At 31.9% G+C, this 20,971-nt stretch overlaps 2 protein-coding genes across 2 annotated transcripts; both read left to right on the top strand.

Moving 5' to 3' along the window:
- Positions 1-2,752: 2,752 nt before the first annotated feature.
- On the top strand, positions 2,753-3,397 carry LOC145593567 (uncharacterized). Its single transcript, XM_081649834.1, has one exon. The coding sequence runs from the start codon at positions 2,753-2,755 to the stop codon at positions 3,395-3,397; it is 645 nt and encodes a 214-aa protein (XP_081505960.1).
- A 3,922-nt stretch (positions 3,398-7,319) lies between these two features.
- On the top strand, positions 7,320-12,851 carry LOC145593815 (tropinone reductase homolog At5g06060-like). Its single transcript, XM_081650184.1, has 5 exons — positions 7,320-7,466; positions 7,612-7,819; positions 9,410-9,626; positions 9,722-9,828; positions 12,427-12,851. The coding sequence occupies exons 1-5, from the start codon at positions 7,375-7,377 to the stop codon at positions 12,613-12,615; spliced, it is 813 nt and encodes a 270-aa protein (XP_081506310.1). The 5' UTR covers positions 7,320-7,374; the 3' UTR covers positions 12,616-12,851.
- Positions 12,852-20,971: the final 8,120 nt, after the last annotated feature.

Here is a 20,971-nt window from a genome sequence, read left to right as displayed (position 1 = left end):
TCAGACCGTCAATTAATTATACAAAACATTAAAAGTTAAGAAGAAAAAGGTCAAAACTAGTGTATAATGAAAGTTTAATTACACGAATGGTACGAATAATGAAAGTATGGTAATTGCTTGTGGAATAAATGAGGTGTAATTGTATAACTAGAAAACTTTAATCTATACTAATATATTAAAAGGCGTTACTAATATATAATGGGATTCGAACACCTAACCTTTTGTGGGAAAAATAGTTACTTAACCATCTAAGCCAATCACAAATTATGTTATAAATATGAAAATAAATGTATATAATTGATAATCACAAGGTCTAATTAAAGTAGCAACCGGTGTAACGCCCGGGCTACACACTAGTTTATCATTAAAAACAATCTACGAGTAGTGCATATATATATATAATCTTGTTTATGAGCTAGCTAGAAATCGGTGGAAACTAAAATGAATACAAGAATGTTAACATCAAGAGGTTGACAGTACAATTATGCAATTTGACTTATGATATCTTACATTGGAGTAAAGCAACTAATTAAAAATCAGCACCGCCAAAAGTAACCCTCTTTAGCAAGCTAGAACAGCTTCCCTGTTATGACTCGATGATCAAATCTAGTTCAATAACTTTGTCAAATTAAGGTAATAGATAAATTTCAAACAAAAATATCAAGATATATAATAGATAATCCGTACTAGTTATTACAATGATTTTGAAAGTTATTCTTCACTACTGTTTTACAATGCAAAGTACTACATGATACATTGATACTTGATCTTCTTAGTTAGGTTAGAAGTCTCAAGAGAATGCACTTCGAGACTCCTAGCTTTGGAGTGTCGAGTTCGATATAAGATATTCACAACCCATTTGTTTATATTGTTTGAATAAGTAGTTTAGTACTGGTAGGAAAGTTTCTCCGTATTTAATTAGTTGTACTGAGTTAAATATTTTTGGCAAGGTAGTCGAGTTGATGGCTATCTTACGGTCCTGGGGTGAGCATCAAAGGTTGTTACAACAAGGCTTCTAAATAAAAAAACCTAATATACTTGACGTACTACTTGAGGTAGATTGGCCATTTCAAGTACGTGTATAAGTACTACACTAGAAAGAAAGAAGAAATTGTACATTGCTTTTTCTTTTTAAAATTTTGTAGTAATTAAGCGTAAGAAATTAAATTAAACACAAGTTTGCTTAAAAATGGTGGATGACGGAGAACGAAAGTCACAAGTCACGGAGGAAAGTCTCTTTCACGAGACAATATTTGCTCAATAACAGGAATTATAATAATATTTCATATTTTCATTACAAAAATAAGCCTAGCTAACTAAAATGTTTCAAACATTCAAATTTAGACTTTGGACGTATCTTTGGATAAGCAAGACCATAAAATCGTTTGCAAGCCGAACCTCTGAAAGATTTGAGATTCCGTTCATTAGCCAACTAATCAAAATCCAGATTATAACTATTTAATTACTTCCTCTGTTCTTTTTTTACTTGACCTATTTCTTTTATCACGTTTGCCAATGTAAAACTTTAACGATCAATAACTTAAATTCTGCATAAGTAAAAATTATAAAAGTTATATGTTATGATAGTAATTATAGAGACGAATCCAAAAAGATCACACATGAATATATTTTTCTTTACATATTATTCACAAAAGACGGTCAAAGGAGGAGTGATGAATAGTGTAAAAGTCAAAGCGAGTCAAGTAATAAAGAACGGAGGAAGTAAGATTTTAGCAAGTACTTTGACTGATTGATTTGTAGCTAGGTTATGGTTATACTTATACTACAACTATTTAATAGTTGCTCAATTGGTATTGAACATTTGAGCCTCTTAGATATGACATACTACATACAAATATACAACACATCCCCAAGCTGCTAACCTATTACCTTTTGAATCATTATGTATTGTTCATATATACATGCAAACACTTTATAGGATATCGGTAACAAAATTATATTTCACTCTATGATACTATGAAAGTTCACTTAATATGAAAGTTCTGCAATTACTCAAAAACCGATGATATACAACTAATCTTAAATTAATAGAGAGAACAACATAAATGTACGTAAATTTAAAACCTTGATACCAGTATTTTTTTTAGCTATCAAACATAGATCAAACCAAGATGCATTGTGAGACATAATGTACATATAGATGCGAATCTAAAGTGTCAATCAATTAAGGTTTATATTCAGAACTACAAATGGATTTCCAATTGTCTTCTTTCAAGCCATCTATTTTAACCATGGAAGGGTTAGGGTTCCATCAAAGGTATGACAGTTGCATAAATTCCTTCTTATATGTGGGACCATCCAATAATATTTTCCAAAAATAGCAAGTTGCACACACTTCAAGACCCCCTCAAACAGTACAACTCTTTTAGGAAATAATGACTCATATATAAGAAGCTAAGCTTCTTAATTAACTTCCCATCTACCAAAAAACATTAAACTTCTTTTTCTTTCATAATTAAGCAGCCTCATAAAAAGTCAGTTCATTGACATTTTTTCCCTAATTTAGTTTCTCTCTCTTCTTTTGTTTTTCCCTATTAAATTCTCATGTTACTTTCATGCCTTTAATATCCAATTAAAACACACTAACCAAATCATTTAAGATATACCAAGTTTCATTTATATCTAGCTACTTAGGTAAGTTTTTGTGTTACAAGGCATCATATTATATATGTATGGAGCAAGCAAAATGTTTGAAAATTCTTGGAAATATCATATTCCAACAACAAATACTATGAAGAGATTCCACCAAAAATCATGTTCTTCATGGGAAGATTATCAAGAAGAGGCTGCCTTTGCTAACGACGCGATTCGTGGGTCCCAAGGAGGATCAATATGGCCTCAAAGATCATATTCATGTAGTTTTTGTAAGAGGGAGTTTAGGTCAGCTCAAGCTCTTGGAGGACACATGAATGTTCATAGAAGAGATAGGGCTTTGCTCAAACAAGTAACCTCCCATAAAATTGATGATCATCATGTGATCAACCGGCTTTCGAAACCAACGCTTCCCATTAATCCATCTCAGGTTTGTAGCCCTAAGACTAGTGTAACACATCTTTCTTTATCTAGGGTTTCTTCATCAAATTCTGTTATTAGTGGGGTTAAGAAAGTAATTAGTAGCCCTAATGATGTCGTCGTTCAAGCTAAAATGTCCATGGGGTTGGATTTAGCTATTGGGACATACCGAAAAGATGAGGATTATTTTTATCCTCAAGGAGATTATTTGAAGTATAATAAGAGGTTTAAGAAAAATGTTGTTTTGTTTCCATTTTTTGAAGAGAATAGGTGTTCAAATGTTAAGGATGATATCGATTACAAATACCGGAAAATTCAAGTCTTAAGGCTGGTAAATCTATGGAGGAGTTGGATCTGGAGCTAAGACTTGGTGATCCACTTCATAATAAAATCAAGTAGCAAGCTAACAATCATATGTTGAAGTTGGAATGAATTAGCTTGTAATACCCTAGTTATGTATTCACATTGAATCAGTTTTTATATATACTACGTATTAATTACATAATTTTGCTAATTAGATTAAGTATTTTACATGTTTATGTCGGATTGTATGAACAAAATTCAATACAATGATATGATTGTTCCTCTGATCAGTAGTTATAATTGCATAGCTTCTCATTGTACTTAGTTTGCTTTTTTTTTTTTTTTAGGTCTTAAATATTTACAAGTACATTGCACGAATACTTAATAATGATTATTTATTTTACGAATTGAAGTATTTGTGATCATAAATTGATACTCCAATCCGTATAATATGATATTGTACATAGTATATTGATTTTACTCCCGAAGCAAGAAAGTGACATGCAATGACAATGTCACTTCAATGTACATGCTTGAAGCATGAAAGCTCCTTTTTCAAACCCCCAAATCAAATCAGTCATAATTCATAATAATGGTGATCTAACAAAATTAATCTGATATGATCGAGGGGTCAATGCAACAAATTAACATTATGTTTCAATAACAATGTGCGAAGAATCAATTATAAACTAATTAAGACTATTATTTAATATATTAGAAATATTTTTTTTTTGTTTTTGAATAATTAAAAATTCTAAGAAAAAATACATAGAATGAGTGTTAAATATCAATTCCTAGTAGAATATAAATGTTGGTCTTCTACAAGATCTAATACGTCTTTTCATACATAATACTTGTAACAGTGTATAATACACATAACATACACACTCTTATAAAATGTACAAGTGTATAATACACTCGAAATAGGACTTTGTAGAAGTACAACATATCTTCAATTGAGGCGGATTTAAATTAAGATAAAATGTATAACAAACACGTACAATAATATACTATAATTAATATGCACACTCAAATCAATCTTATGAATATATATAATAATGTATTGTATAATCAGTGCCTTGATAAAACTCTTCTACGAAAATTCTAGCAATTCCATGAACCAATCCAAATCCACGAAGAACCAATCAAGTTGTCAATTAAGAAAAAAGAGGGAGGTTTGTCGTGGTCGATAGAATATAACTTGTGCATTTGGTTAATCACAAAGGACCTTAGAAAAACAATAATGTTTAACTAATATAATTGGCATTATTTACGGGGTCTTTGTCTCTAATTTCTTTGACTTGTCGTGTAAATACATCGTCTCTGTCAATGTCTACATATACTTAGCCATTTCAGCTGAGATCAATGGAGTTTCGGTGGAATGATTTTATTTTAATATGCTTTTAATTACTTGTATAATATAATATAACTTGTATATAGTATGTGATTAGTTAGCCCTAATCTTGGCATTAGTCTTGTAGACACGTAGGTATGCTTTGTTATTCCACACGGAATCGAAGTTGATCATACATGAATCCCATTGGACAAATTAATAAAATTAGTTTAGTAAGACTAAACGGATTAATTAGCTACCTCACACTTAATAAACATGCATGGTTGTACTCGTCAAAAAAAATAAACATGGTTGTAAAAGAATAGAAAAATAGTGTTTGTTTCAAAAAAAAAGAATAGAAAAATAAATCATAACTCTCTTATGTGGCCTCGCTAAATACAATATCTATAAACTTATTAGGAGTTATGTGGCTTATATTTTAGTTGTTTAGATTCTATTCGTGACTACGTGAGTACTAATGTAAACAGAAGCATAATCATTAAAGTTAAGTTTTTGTTAATTAGCATGTAAAATTGAGATCTGTAAGTTCTATCATACACCTGAGTGTACCTATATAATAACACGACAGCAATGATTTGGAAATTGACAAATGACAATCATTTCACCAAAAGGTTAACTTTTGAAATGAAAGTCCAGAGAAAGTAGAAAATGTACAACTAGTGAGAAAAGGATGTACTAATATAATTAAACCTAGTACCCATAACAATGCATGCAAGTGATGCAACCACTAACAAGAAGCAAAGGCAGCAGTTGACAAAGATTGTTCATGCTGTAAACAACAAACAAGTATCCCATAATATTCATGTAACATCGCTTTTGCCCATAAATAATTACTCGTATTTACTTTTTCTACCTTTTATATATATATATATATATATATATATATATATATATATATATATATATATATATATATATATATATATATATATATATATATATATATATATATATATATTCCATAATATTTACAATTCCCTCATTTATTTTCTGCATTTAAACTGAGAAATAAAGAATTGTCTGAGACATGAAAACTCAGTTTACCAGAAAAGGTAATGCAATGTATCCTTTTACCCATAAACTGATAAGAGGTGATTAGGTGAATAACTAGTTTCTACTAGTACGTGGGATCTTTAATTTCCTAGGAGAAATTTTTTGACAGAGCTGTAAGAGATCAGAGCAAAATACAGAGTAAATTTCTAGGAAGTAGCTTTTGTACGGCTGATTATATATAACATTTAGATTTTCACATCTGTCGATACATATATCTGATAATTAAAATCTTTAAATACCATCTAAATAAATTATAAATTGATATTTTGAAGACATATACTAAGTCAAATCTAAAATAATCCTACATGACTAAATTGTTTTCATACGTATAATTATAGATCACCGATACAATCAAAATAGATTATGTAAATTTTACAAAAATCAGAACATTGCAACTTAAAAAAATAAACACGTAAAGTATTTACTACGTACTTCGTATACAGTCTTGCAGCAAATCAGTTTATTATAAAGAGGGTCTGACTTATAAAATTTACTGTACTAAGTGATGAAGAAAGGGAGACAGGAGTTAGCACATGGGTTTATTAACATGCATGCATGTATGAGGACATGAGGTACACAGTTTCGGAGGGATTTAATGTAGGTTTCAGAAACCAATTGAACGAATCCGAATTATCTTTCAAATAATGTGGATGGTTACTATAATTGGGTTTTTTTTGAGAATCGATCGTTTATAGTTTTAATGTGATGCAATGTTTTGTCTTTGGACTTTGTTGTTGAGAGTTTATTTATACTTGCTCTTGAAGCATTGGGTAATTCACTTGTTTGGAATAAGCTCCAATCACTTGTATAAGCTGTATTTGTGGTTGGTAAAGGTTTATCATTCAACTAGGTACCTGCACAATCAATAAAGATTAGTTGTCACCAGGTTTGCTCGAGAATAACTATATAATAAGAGTAAAAAAGGTGATTTGAGAGTTTATGAGGGTTTAGGCTAAGAAAATGGTACCTTAGAAGTGAAATATGCTTGGGTATTTATAAAAATCCCCAAGTTGGTGCCACGTGTTGGTCCATGTAGCAAACTTTTTTGTCAAGTGGGCGGTGGGTGTCCACGTGGCCATAAGCAGGTGGCCATGTGGCCAGCGTTATAGGCCGATATGGGCAATGGGCAGTATTTGAATATGATTTAAAAGTAAAATGTCTAACCTAATTTACCTTATTCATATCGTTATCGATATCATCCGTACAATCAGTATAGCGAATACATTACGATTAAAAAAAAAAAAAAAAAAACTCGTTACTCGTATTACATAATATAAGCACATTAAATTAAATTATCATAATACCCAATTGCATGTAAATCTACATCAAACGGGGTGTGTAACTTGTGATAATTGGATTTGATATAGTACTCGTAACAAGATCAAGTGAGCCACACTACTAAAAAAAATTAATTACCATAGTTCCAACAAGTCAACAACATAATATTGACATCTCAATCTCAATCATATCGACAATTGTATGAAGAGCTTGTCAACACCTAGTACCTTCAAAATAAAATTAATCAACCAAATTGATTGCTAATCATCAGAATTTACCTATTTTAAACCAAAGTTGGCTATTAAATTAAAGTCCCTAAAAAATCCAAAATCATAAAAAATTGAAGAACAAAAATGACAAAACCCCAACATAGTGGCACCACTTCTCAACGATGGTCTCTCTCTGGAATGACTGCTCTTGTCACTGGCGGCACTCGTGGAATTGGGTCTCTCTCTTTCTCTCATCTAATTGTTAAATGTGTCAACTTTTGAGTGCTTAATTTTTCTGGGTTTTTGATAAATTTTTCTGGGTATTCAACAATTTAAGGTTTTAATTTAATGTGATTTTATATCCGGGATTTTGGTTTATAGGAATGCAGTGGTTGAAGAATTAGGAGGTTTTGGAGCAAAAATTCATCTTTGTTCGAGAAATGAAGAGGAATTAAACAAGTGTTTGGATGAATGGAAGGTGAAAGGTTTCGAAGTGAGTGGTTCTGTTTGTGATGTTTCATCTCGGGAACAACGACAGAAACTCATGCAAGATGTTTCTTCAATCTTCAATGGCAAACTCAACATTCTTGTAAGATCTTTATTATTGGCTCTGAAAATTATGTTTTTTTACCGGATTTTTTGAGAATTTGCCGATTTTATTGATGATTTCTTATATGGGGTTTGATCAATTGGAATAAATTTGACATTTTGTTACATGAATCTTGACGTGAATTAAATATTTGAATTGAAATGATAAGTTTTGATGTCTATAGGTTCTTCATGATCATGAAGTTGATTGGGATGGTCAATGGTGTATCTATGTGCGGAAATTCGGAATTGATATTTGGTAGTGCTCCTTTTGTCCGGAATTAATAGTCACGTTGATAGTGTATATTGACTACACACGGGGGAGGGAGTATGCACATATTTACTTATTACTCCCGCCTTGTTCTTGTATAGTTGTACTCTCACTGTGTTATAGTGTGCATCAGTGCATGGAAATATGGCACTGTAGCCAGGCAGCCTGGAAAGGTTAAAGAACCTTTGGAAAGTCACCAATCAATTCTCAAAGAAAAATTCAATTGCATCATATTTACTAATCTAAATATTTGAGTCTATAATCCAGCCCAATCTGGCTTATTTTCCATCTTAAGTCAGCTAAAGGGTTGTGAGAATCAAAGTGGTAATGCAAATTGGATCCAGCTTGGATTAGACCTTTCGAGAATTTACAAAAATCCCATACTTCCTGCATAGCGTCTACTTAACCTTCATGTTGTTCACGATGATTAGAATACTCATTGGAAGGAAATAGCCCTGAAGTTGAGAGATATTGATTTTGAGAGTTCCTAACATTTTGTTTCACATCACAGTGAAAGAGCCCTGAAGTTGGCTTTAGATTGAGAAGTAAACCTTCAATTTGGTAAAACATCCATCCTGCTTGATTGTTCCTTCATTACCGGCCAATTGACTTCCATACTATACAGTATGCAATCTTGAAGGTGTACAGATATTTCAGCTTAGCAATCTGAGTTTTACCTTTTGGCTTCACACATAACTAACTGACTTGTCAAGATAATAACAGAAGACTTGCAATTGTGTTGATAGAAAACCGTGGACCTAGATACGTCCAAGTCCTGTATAAATTGTAATACACACCCTTACCCAAGCAACATAGCACTGCATTACCTTCAAAACATATTCAGCAATTTATTTGACATAAAAAGAAAATCTTCCAGTTGAGGAGCCTTTTGACTACCAACCCTATTTTGCCTTAAAGCAGTAGATTTTTTTGATTGATTATTATGTGTGAAGTCTCTCTTATTCAGTATGATGTGTTTTTTTCCCTTGGTATCTACAACTGTAAAAGCGCTCTGGGCTGCTGGTTGTTCTTATATGCCTTTCCTTTTCTTCATTTGTGTGTGCCTGTTATAAGGGATATGCCAATAATGCCATCATCTAAGTTAGTACCAAGTCCTCAAAGAGATAGTCTTAGTCTTTCTGCTGGCTTCAATGTGTTTGAAAGCTCTACATTCAGGCATTGTAATCAGATCTGTCTCCTGCTTTGTACAATTGGAACTTGGAAGTCCTTACATTACATTATAAAAAAATGCTTGTGGATTAATTAAGGTATCAATAAACTGTCATGTGCTATCTCGGTTATTATATACTTTGCTTCCAGGTAAATAATGTCGGTACGAATAAAAGACAAGCAACTACTGAGGTCTCTGCTGAAGATTATGCAACGTTAATGACCACCAATTTGGAATCTGCTTATCATCTCTGTCAGCTTGCACACCCTCTTTTAAAAGATTCTGGAGCTGGAAGCATTGTCTTCATATCATCTGTTGCAGGGGTTACATCGATAGGTACTGGTACTGTTTATGCGGCTACTAAAGGTGCGTTACTACTTACTAAAGGCTCTTTTTCTCGCCTTCTGCTCATCTGAAATAATGAAGATTCTTGATAGCTATATCCTGTTTCTCATTTTCAGCTGCAATTAACCAACTGACCAAAAATCTGGCATGTGAATGGGCAAAAGACAATATCAGGACCAACACTGTTGCACCTTGGTATACCAGAACCTCACTTGTAGAGCATGTAAGGCCCTTCTATATATTCTTATCCTACAAAGTTTCTACTTGCAAGTCTTTGCCAGTTAATCGAAAGTGTTTCTTGTTTCACCTTTCAGTACATATTCCATGTTAAAAATATTGATGTGAAACTAATGAGTCAAAATATACAGCTCAGGGAAAGAACACTCAGTCAGTCGCTAAAATGTTATGCTGTGAAGTTCTGATGATCAGCCTCTGCCAATATCCTAATGAGTGCCATATTCTTAATTTAGTAACAAATCACAAATGAGAGACTTTCATTATAAAAGGGAAGGGTAGCTGAACACTGATGTATCCTCTTAGGAGTGTTTCTACCAATTTTGGAAAAAAGTATGAGCTGACAAAATATATTGCTAATACTCCTACGAGTACTAATCTAATCTTTTCCCCCCACCCCATATTATTTCGCACTCTTGCCTTCATTGGTTGTCCCTTATTTATCTCTCTATATGCACTATTTTTAACCTCTGCGCCAAAGACAAGTGTGCACATTATTGTTGGAAGGAGAGAGTAATTTTTTAAATTCTTTGTCCACTTAGAAGGAAGCACTTTCATTTACATGATGCTACTATTTCGAAGAGAGGGTGTTGGTTGGTGGGGGGGGGGGGAGACAATTAACTGAGTAGAATGCATACTATATTCTCCAGCCTATCATGGTCCATGAATGTGGGAAAGTGTGTATAGTAACACAATGCAAAGTACTTGGACTTCATCAATTCATCCCACTTGATGAAAGACAGTTTTATATGTACGAAGATGTATTCATCTGTCTTTCCCCAAGGTTTCAAATTTTTATCTGGTTGCTTTTTAAAAAATTTTGGATCCTTTTTCTCAACCGACCATTACTGGGCATCATTTACCCTACATTACCTTCTTTTGAGACTTGTAAATGGTTAGCCATGGTTTGGGAGGAATATAAAATATGCATGGTACTTTGGATCAATTTTTTGAATTCTGCAGTATGCATTGGTAGGACATATATTTATGATGTATACCTTCTATTGCTTATGTTGTTCATGTCTAGGTGATTTTATGAGAACCTGCTTTTTCTCATGGCTGAGATTCAACTAATGTAATAATCCTCATGGATGTACCACCAAAGATGAATAAGTATACTAGGAGCCGAAGTTCCTGACTCACACAAAGATGAATAAGTTCACTATCTAGACCATCAGGCACTCTTCGTTTTTCTACAACTTTAGATTTCCAAATGCCTCCTATCATATTTCTTTGCAAAGGAGATGCTTATACACATTAAAGGAATATTTGAGAATGCAAAACCCTCACTAATAAACAGTAGGTTAGTAAGAATACAGGAGTGATCAATTTCCTTAAAGCTACATAGCATGAATAGATTTAATGACTGCAAGGTATTGCTGAGTTCCTGTCACTGCTCACTTTTTCCGTGAAATTGTGAGTCTTCCCTTTCATTCCCACTTTCAACTCCACCACTACTCTTACTCTTACTCCGTACAAAACATGTATGGAACTATATAATAAAAGAAGGTTTCTTCACTACATTCCCAGCTCCACATGCCAAATAGGTGGTCGCTGTCGAGGTAGATTCGGTGAGATTCATAACCCCTTGAAACCCCAATCCCACCCTTAAAGAAGACTATAGGACTTTACAGATCTAAGGACTATGGTGATCCTTATCTGTTATTTTTTTCCTTGTTGGAAAAGTAGCATCATTATTGAATGTAACTTAGTGGGGCTTGGCCCATGATGCTGATGGTTAGAATTGTTTCAAGTATTTAGAATGACCATGTAATCCTCCATAATGAACCAACCACCTGATCTGCTAAAGTTAACAAAATGGTAGCCAATCTTCCGTCAATTAAAGGAATCACATGCTCTATTGTGCTTACCAATTGAGGGAAGGTTTGGGTTACGGCAACAAGTCCCTGACCTAGGGGCACGCCAGCAGCACAGCAGGGGCTCCGCTTGCCAACTTCCCTCCCAGGGGAGGGGGTGCAATAGTGAGCGACATAGTTAAGGTTTATAGATCCTTGTATGTAACCTTCCAATGTTATTGTCAGATTTGTCTCGGTGTCTGTTGACCCACTTTGACCCTTTCTTGCTTCTTCCACTTTATCTTACCATCTTAGACATCTCTCCTACTCTTTTTGGGACCAATGTTATAACTAGTAACACTATAACAGACTAACAGGTTTGAGACTTATCCAAGTGATTACCCTACCCAAACCTCCTATTCATGCTGACTCATGTTTGAAATATGTGCTTTAGCTCTAGATCATTTCTTTTGGTTGAACTATGAATGCTTTTTATATCTTTTGGTTGAACTATGAATGCTTTTTATATTTTTTTTTTTCCACCACCTGTTTATGAAAATGCATCTTAATCCCAACATCTTTATTACACGATTGTACAAGATTTATGATAAAAACATAAGTGTCAAAATTGGTGAGGTAAAATACAGGACTTTGAGAAAGGTGGTATCTTTTATTTCTCCTCTATGTACATTGAATTTGGTTATATTTTCATATACAAAGTAAACTTATCTAGGCGCCTCCAATGCTGAGGTAACCTTGCTTATGTTATCTTCGTTTGGTTTTAATTTCAGTTGCTTGCTGACAAGAGCTTCTTGGAGAAAACCATTTCGCGCACACCTCTTGGCCGGGTAGGAGAACCAGAGGAGGTATCATCAATAGTGGCATTTCTCTGCCTTCCTGCTGCTTCTTACATCACAGGTCAAATAATATGTGTAGATGGTGGAATGACTGTTAATAGTTTTAACTCCGGGCTTTACTAGTTATTAGTTCATCCTTATCAGTCTAAACGCCTTCTAGTGAACTAGGTTTGGCTACCGGTCACCAAAGAGTCATAAGCATCTATTTAACCGTGTAAGGTGTTCATTGCTAGGGAGCTGTAATTTTCACCCATATTTTCACAAATTTGCTTTTGGAATAAATTTTCGGAGACGTATGGACTGAAAAGTAATGTTTGCATTATATCATTCATATATGATGCCATATCTCATTTGATTGATATCAATGTCCGGTTTTTATAAAAGAAACGTTTCGTTTCTTTTTTTTTACTCTTTTCTTTTTCAGAATAGATTATTGATGATTTGGTCCCATGGGCCTTAGTTTGGTCCAACATCAAATAATACTCATGTTAGACAAATCCAATTCTCATCAAAAAAAAATAAAATAAAATAAAAAGGAAAAGCCACGTGTTCATCAAATAGTATTAATTAATGTACGTCATTATCTTGGACCTCATTATAGTATTATTTTTATTTTTATTTTTATTTTTATTGAGGTGAGCCTAATATCTAACTTTCTAACATTTTAAACCGTCAATTTTATTTTTATATATATATATTATTATTGTTATTATAATTTTGCCACCTTACTGTTTATTAATACAATAATACTAATTTCTTACTTATATTTTTATATTTACATTTTCTCGAAGAAAATCGTAATCCTCGTAGTCTTTCATAGAGTCGTAGGTACGGCATTATTAATTGTTTTTTCTAATTATATTATAATCATCAGCGTGACACGTGGTTACAAATCTTAATGTAGTCACAATATGTCCAACTACTAGCTGGTGCATCTATGCACCGCACCAACCCAACTTCTCGTATATAATTTTGATGATTTAAAGAAACCTTCTTTGGAAAAGATATTTATCTTATCTATCGGAGAGGGTTTAATTGTCAAAAGAGTCGTAAAATGAACTAATGTATACGAAATTTGATTTTAGATTTTGTAGCGCCACCCGTGACAATTTAATTAACACATCAACTCGATATTAATATGAGAGTGATAACAAAGATCTATTTTCTAGGGATTGGTTCATCGAAGGTTAGACTAAGGATCTATTGAGGTTTCTTACTTTACGACACGTTGTGTTGTATTTGATGTGTAGCGTTGCTGATAGACTTGTATAGAATAATCTTATTGAAGACTATAATATAAAAATCGTGTGGTTCCTCTGCTAAAGCTTTTAAACTTCATTCCACATTGTTGTGTGCGGTTAAGGCAAGAGTGTGATTTCATGAATGATTCATAGTCTTGCCTCATTGAGTCATATTATGACTAAGAAAAGACACAAGTAATCGACAACTTATGTACAAAAAATTAAGTATGTAATACGAAATACTAAAAAGCACCAAAATGTCCTTAATTTCATCCGAAAAGACAAGTTAATATTAGTAAACCACAATACTATTTTTATTTTAAGCTGTCATATATATATATATATATATATATATATATATATATATATATATATATATATATATATATATATATATATATATATATATATATATATATATATATATATATATTGTTACAATAGATAACATTATACTCGTATTATATACCTTTTATAATCTGTCTATACTTAATATATATTAAAAGACGTTTCTAAATTAAAAGATTCGAACCCAAAACCTCATTGAATGAAAACAACATGTATTACCAGCTTAGCTAGAAATAAATCATGTTCTGTTAATTCGGATTTATTTATGTATGGAGTATTAAAATGTACGGAGTAGAATAAAAGCAAAATAAATCCAAAATAAATTATTTTGGTCATTGTATATTAATTTATCCACAATCTAGAAGTTAACAAGACTTTTAAATTAAAGCAACTAGATAAAAATAAAATTATTCAAAGTATCACTCAGAGCGATGTCCGAGTCACACACTAGTTATTAATTAAAAAAAATCAAAGTTAATTTGGGTTATAATTGAACATTGACAAATATACTACTACAACTCTAAACAACATTTTATATTTCTAAACAAATTAATAGAGAGTTGAAAAAAATCGGAATTTGCTGAACTATTCCCTAATTCCTATATATTACCTCCGTTATGTACGGAGTATTATTTGCAACAATTAGACATTTTTCCTCTCTACTTTATGTCAAATCGTTGCAAATAATATGTAACGGAGGTAGTAAGTAACTTTGAAGAGTGGGCCAGCCTTAGAAAAACTTGAAACAACACCTTAAAAGGAAACGTTTCATGATTAAGATTAGAAACTAGAAACGGGACAGCATCAAATCAGACACGATGCAACATTACTTTTATGCCCTAAAGCCAGTGGGCCCTGCTCATTTGATTGTCTCCAAGGCCCGTTAATTTATATTCCATTACTTTCTACAGTAATTACTGTCTGTTTACATTGTTTGTTTTTTTTTTTTTTTTTTTTAATTATTATGAGATTATTTTACAATTTTTATTTTTACTCCGCTATAGTGTAAAATTTTGGGTGCCATCTTAAAATATTTTGTCAATTAGTAGACAACTAGACATATATGCATGCTACTTTTTTATTAGTAAGAAGTACTACGTACTAATGATAGCACGTCATATATAGGAATGTAAGATGTAACTCAAATGTCATTAGTTAGTTAACCAAAACGTCCTTGATTTCAACATTCAAGGAGAGTACAATTTTAGCCAATTAAAATATAACTTTGACAAATTATTAAGCCAATTAGTGTTGTGAATGTATAATTTAAATTTAATACTTTTGTAATATTTGACCCGTTGATGATTTAATATCTGATTCATAAGTACTTTGTATTATTCTACACTATACTATGTAGTTTTCCATGAATAGTAATTAGTACTAACCAAATTAATATTGACATAAAAGAATTAAGTACAGTATTATGCAAACTGATTCTCAACCTCAAACTTAAGGGAATGAATTGATTGACATGTCAATAGGATAATTTTCCACTCTTTCTTGTTCTTGAAATAAAAAATTATGGAGTAAATTAATTAAACACTCCGTAAGTAAAAAAAAAATGATTTACTATAAATAGAATTAAAAAATTAGGACAGTCGTCACGTGGCACTAGAAGGAGTGAAGGGTGAATAATAATGGTTGACAGTTGCCAGCTAATAGAAAAAATACGTGGCAAAGTATAAGTGGAAAATGTAGGTTTCATGTTAGGTCTGTTTTAGGATTCGTGTGATCTTCCTTTGGGTCCCACAATTGTTCCCAACTCTCTCTAAAAATGACCCTACACGTGTCACTTTCCAAGTCGCCCTTTCTTTTTAGGTCAATCTATCTTCGGACTTTTTTTATTCCGGCGTTTCCAAGCAACATACTCAAATAGCAATTGCAACTTTGCAAAATGCAACATGATCATCAACTTTTCCTAAATTTTTTTTTTTTTTTTGAAAGAAAAAAAAAATAAAGAAAAATAAAATAAAATACAACAGGGATATTTTGTACAGTAAATTTGTACTCCTTTCACATCTTTATTTTACCCACAAATTATAGAGTTTAAATGGACCTAATTTAACTTGATGTACTCCATAATAAATTAACAAAAATTTAACATTATATTCACACCAATCTATATTATGATATTAGGTCAAATTACGTTTTTTGGGAATGGTCGGCCATACCGTCCAGCAAGCTGACACACATCAAAACATCGACCGGATAATCCCTGACCAAGTAATTTCTGACCGATCAAGTATCTAAACCCTAACCAAGTAGCTCCGGCCACACCGTGTGGCAAGCCATATATAAAAATTTATGAGGGTAAAATATAATCTTGTTTAGTTTGCCTCATAATTTCTTAAAGACCTAGTTATTATCGATAAGTTACAAAGCTAACTTTAGCTCAACCGATTACTTGATTTTTCCAATCGTCTATGTCACTTTCAAAAATCAATTGTCAATGGGGTGAGAATATAGAGAGGTTTGGCAAATGATCTATAGGTTTGGCAAAAGGGATTGGAGTTACCATCCTCCACCTCTGCCCCTTTTGATGATATCCCTATTTGCTTCTTCGTATCTTCTAAGTCTGAATATGAGTTGTTGACTATATATACACAATATATGTAGATCATCTCCATCCCTACCTCCTCAAAATTGAGTATTATTCATTGTGAATTGTGATTCTATGTTTGCGCAAAACTATAAGAAAATTCATTATATTACATAACTTGTCTTTTTAAATTAAATTTAATATGTACTAGTACGATAATAAGTAATTTTAAAATAAAACAGAGTTAAGTATAATACAGGGGACTCAATTCTTGCAAAATGTGGGGAAAGGGGACTCTATTTATTTTACAGAGGAAAAGGGGACTAGAGTTAAATTTCTGGTGTTAGGAGGTATTTTCAGGTGACTTAACTCCCCTTTAACCCAAGAAGAATTAAGTCCCCTCATTATTGCCTTGATTAAACCAGACAAATTCAATCCCTTCATTAATAATTTCTGCTGATTGTTTTGAAAATATGGCTGTTTGAAATTAAGAAAGTACAACAACAATACAAAAGCTTTGTTCTTGAAATTTTTTTAATGTTTGTTATCCAAAAAAAGTATTCTTTTAATAATTTTTTAATGTTCTTCATCTCTCTGGTTTGTAGCTTATTTGTCTTGCATTTGTAGTAGAAGCACACATCGTAATTTTAGTGAAGGCTTGTAGGGCCCTAATTTTTTTTTTTTTTTTAAAAAAAAAATTATCGATAAGCCTAGTGTATATTGCAATAGAAGGTCATTAAGGAGAGTTTCTAAGAAAGTCAAGCATCCTTTTATGAGATTTCTAATATGCCCAAACTATAAACAAGTGGATGGGTGTGATTATATTAGGTGGTAGGTTGGTTGACAGTCCACGTGAGTCAGAGTTAGTTTATGAGATGGTCATAATTTTAATTAAAGAGAAATGTGGAGTTAGAAGGTCGAGGATGTAATGAAGATGATGAAGAAAATAAACATTCAAAGTGTTGTAATTTTATGCTTTATTTTTGTTCCAAAAAGAGTAAGGAACTTTTTTTTTTATTGGTCTTAAATTAAAATATTTACCAAAAAAAAAAAACAAAAAAAACATACTCCTTTTTTTTAGTTGATCAAATTGACTCAATTGTTTAACCAAGGGGACTCAATTCTTTCCCTTAATTAATTAGAACCCACCGAAAACCCAAACTCATTCTAGTCCAGTCCCTTTTCTCTCTATAAAATAAATAGAGTCCCCTTTCCCCACGTTTCGCAAGAATTGAGTCCCTTGTTTTATACTTAACTCAAATAAAACATCTCATATGATGTACCTTTTCTTTTTCCTTATCCGTCCAAATCTTTCAATTCCCTCCTGCAAGACGAATAATAAATTTGTCAAATAAGATCAAGAAAATGATGCCTCTAGACTATTTAATAAGAATGTTTAAAACAAACAAATTATTGTTGAATTTGCTTACTACTTTTGTTCAGGGATACGGCTGTAATGACCTAAAAAATACTTGTGTAAGCGGAGCAAAGATTTATTTATTTATTTATTTTTTGGTGAAAGTTTTAGAATATGAGAATTTGAATATATGACTAAAACAAATTATCAGACTGCCAATGTACGTGATTACGTGGTGAGTCTTGGTGACTCTTGGTTGATTATTTGTTGCGAAATTGATCTTGAAAATGCTGCCCTTTTCTCATGCGACATGGGAGGTATACTTTTTTTTTTTCTTTTTTTTTTTCTTTGAAACTGGGAGAGTGGGAGGTATTCATCTAAGTCTGCAATTTAATGCATTCATTCTCAGCCACTCATTTCTTAATTTTACATGTAGCCGTAATAATACTCCGTAATATGATACGGAGTATGATATTCCCAATAATAAAGTCATAGTTTAGCAATATTATACGGTTTTATCGTATACAATTCGAAAATATAGTAATCGTAACATACTTGTACGATGAGAGATTAAAGGATAGCTCAAGTAGTAAAAACATTTATCCCGATTCCAGCAGATTTTGTGATTGATTCTCACTCCTGCCCTAATGACTCTCTACCCCCCCCAAAAAAAAAATAAAAAAAAAAAAATCATACTTGTATGATTGTACAGAGAATTATGCACACCATTGGTACTTTATACATATTCTGTAAGATTATAGTTTTTGAGTAGTTTATATAGTTATTGTTAATTAAAAATATTATTATTATTATTATTAATTAATTAATTAATGTTGTACATTTACATATTACATATACGCCGATTAAAGTTTAACCATTTAAAAAAAAAAAACATATAGAGGAATTATAATTATATTGGCCCAAAATTATTAGGGTCTGTTCTCATTGACCGAACTCAGCTGAACTGAATTGAACTGAGCTGAACTGAACTGAACTTAACTTAATTGAACTGAATATTTTAAAAGAGAAAAAAATTAGGAGTTGAGCTGAACTGAACTAAACTAAACTAAACTGAACTGAATTTCAACGTAAGAGAACAGGGCCTTCATTTAATGTGAATTATAATACAACTAGTGGGAGTTGAGTCATGTGAATGATATAATCTTTTCTTTAAATCTCGTGATTTAAAACCCTACAAAAAATATTCTAATCCTAAAAATTAAAATGAGAAATATACACATGTCAGCAACTAACGTGAATAATATTAAAAAATTTATGATGACTACTTCTTAGAAGACACGTACAAAGATACATGTACATAGTTGCAAACTTTACGTTCTCCTTTTTTTTTTTTTTTTTTATGTATATATTTTCAATTAAAAATTCCTTTAGTAGTAAATTTTCATACCATATTTTCATAATAGAGGTTGATTCCCATTAAAGGCAATAATTTTAAAAATAAAAGTAAAAGTAGAGGATGATTGTTATTGGAGTGTCGAAATTAGATTGGATCAACCTTACTATATTAACGACTGAATAACTAATCAAACCATAATTTAATTTATAAGTAGCATAGGTTAGCTAACTCTGACATTAGCATATAGTACCCTCTTTAATTAACAAGAATAAGGGAAGGTGACAGTGAAACATACGAGTAAGATGTTTAATTAATGTAATTAAACATCAGTCAGCGCCATTTGCATGAAAAAAGCCATTTACTTTATTATGGACGGCAAAGACTAAATATTTAGTAATCGTTAAAGTAAACGAAACCTTATATATGTTCCAATATTCCTTTTTTTTTTTTTTTTTTTTTTGACATCCAGGTCCAATATGTTTAGTTGTTTACTAAATAAAATAACGACGTATACCTTTTATGTGGAGAGTAGGGGCGTACCGCATAGACACAAGAGTTATAAGGAGTATTTAGGTAGAACATTGAAACGGTTTTACACAAAAACTTATTGATTGATACTCGCATACTCCATATAAAATAATGCAAAAGTCATCTCTTCATATTAATATAGACTAATTCACATAAATTTTAAATAAGTTAGTGAAAATTTGTCAATCTGTCTGTTGAATTAGCAAATACAGTACTACGTACTTTTTAAAAACAATTCCGCATACACAAGATTAGAATCATCTAGCCAAGTTCGAAGTTGCCTTCGGTATATGTTAACTTAGTAACTTATTACTAGTAGTACGGAACAGTAAACAAAAATAAGAGTTTATTTATATTCTTGAACAGTTTCCCCCTTCCATGTATATACAAATAAACCTATGCATTATTTTTAAAGAAAAAACAACCTACACAATTAATTTTTGGATCATCTAGTTGACTTATTGGTGTGCCTCAATATTTATACTAATATAATACAGTTTTACATTAGTTGATACATTTATCTAAATACGTTAACATTTGAAAAATAACCGTGAAGACGAATCAAACAAAACTTCACTCAACTTATACGTTTTTTTCTTAAGAATAAATCACGACTGAAGTCAAAGTAAATGATCGTGTGAATAACATCAAAAGTCAAAATGTAACAGCTGAAATTGAAAGGGACAAAGTAATTTAACAAATTGTGTCATGAAATATAGCTAGGTTGGTTAGAGTTTCCCTCTTAATTTTAGGAGATTTTATGATCGATTCTCATCATCTGTCCAGAGTAAATAAAAATATTTCTCTCCTCCCAACCCCGAAAACAAAAAAAGTACTATCATGAAATCTTCTCAAAATGGGGAAAAATAAAAACCGGTAGAAGCAGAGAATGAAGCAATTAAATACAAATGCAGCAAAATCCAAAAAAAGCGGCTTCAGAGCCACGTCAAGCAAGAGACAGGTGTCGAAAGTAGAGAGTAGATTGCTGAAGAAATGAAGACTCCCTAAGAAAAAAAGTTTAAATTCTGGATTTATGAGATGTGGCATTTGTATTTTGTTTGTGGTCCCATTACCACTCAGATGAGTCAGATCACTCACCCCTTCACATT

Source organism: Chenopodium album, chromosome 19, assembly GCF_948465745.1.
Source record: "Chenopodium album chromosome 19, dcCheAlbu1.1, whole genome shotgun sequence".
NCBI lineage: Eukaryota > Viridiplantae > Streptophyta > Magnoliopsida > Caryophyllales > Amaranthaceae > Chenopodium > Chenopodium album.
The sequence above is the reverse complement of the archived record's forward strand: the minus strand, read 5'-3'. Positions and strand labels throughout refer to the sequence as shown.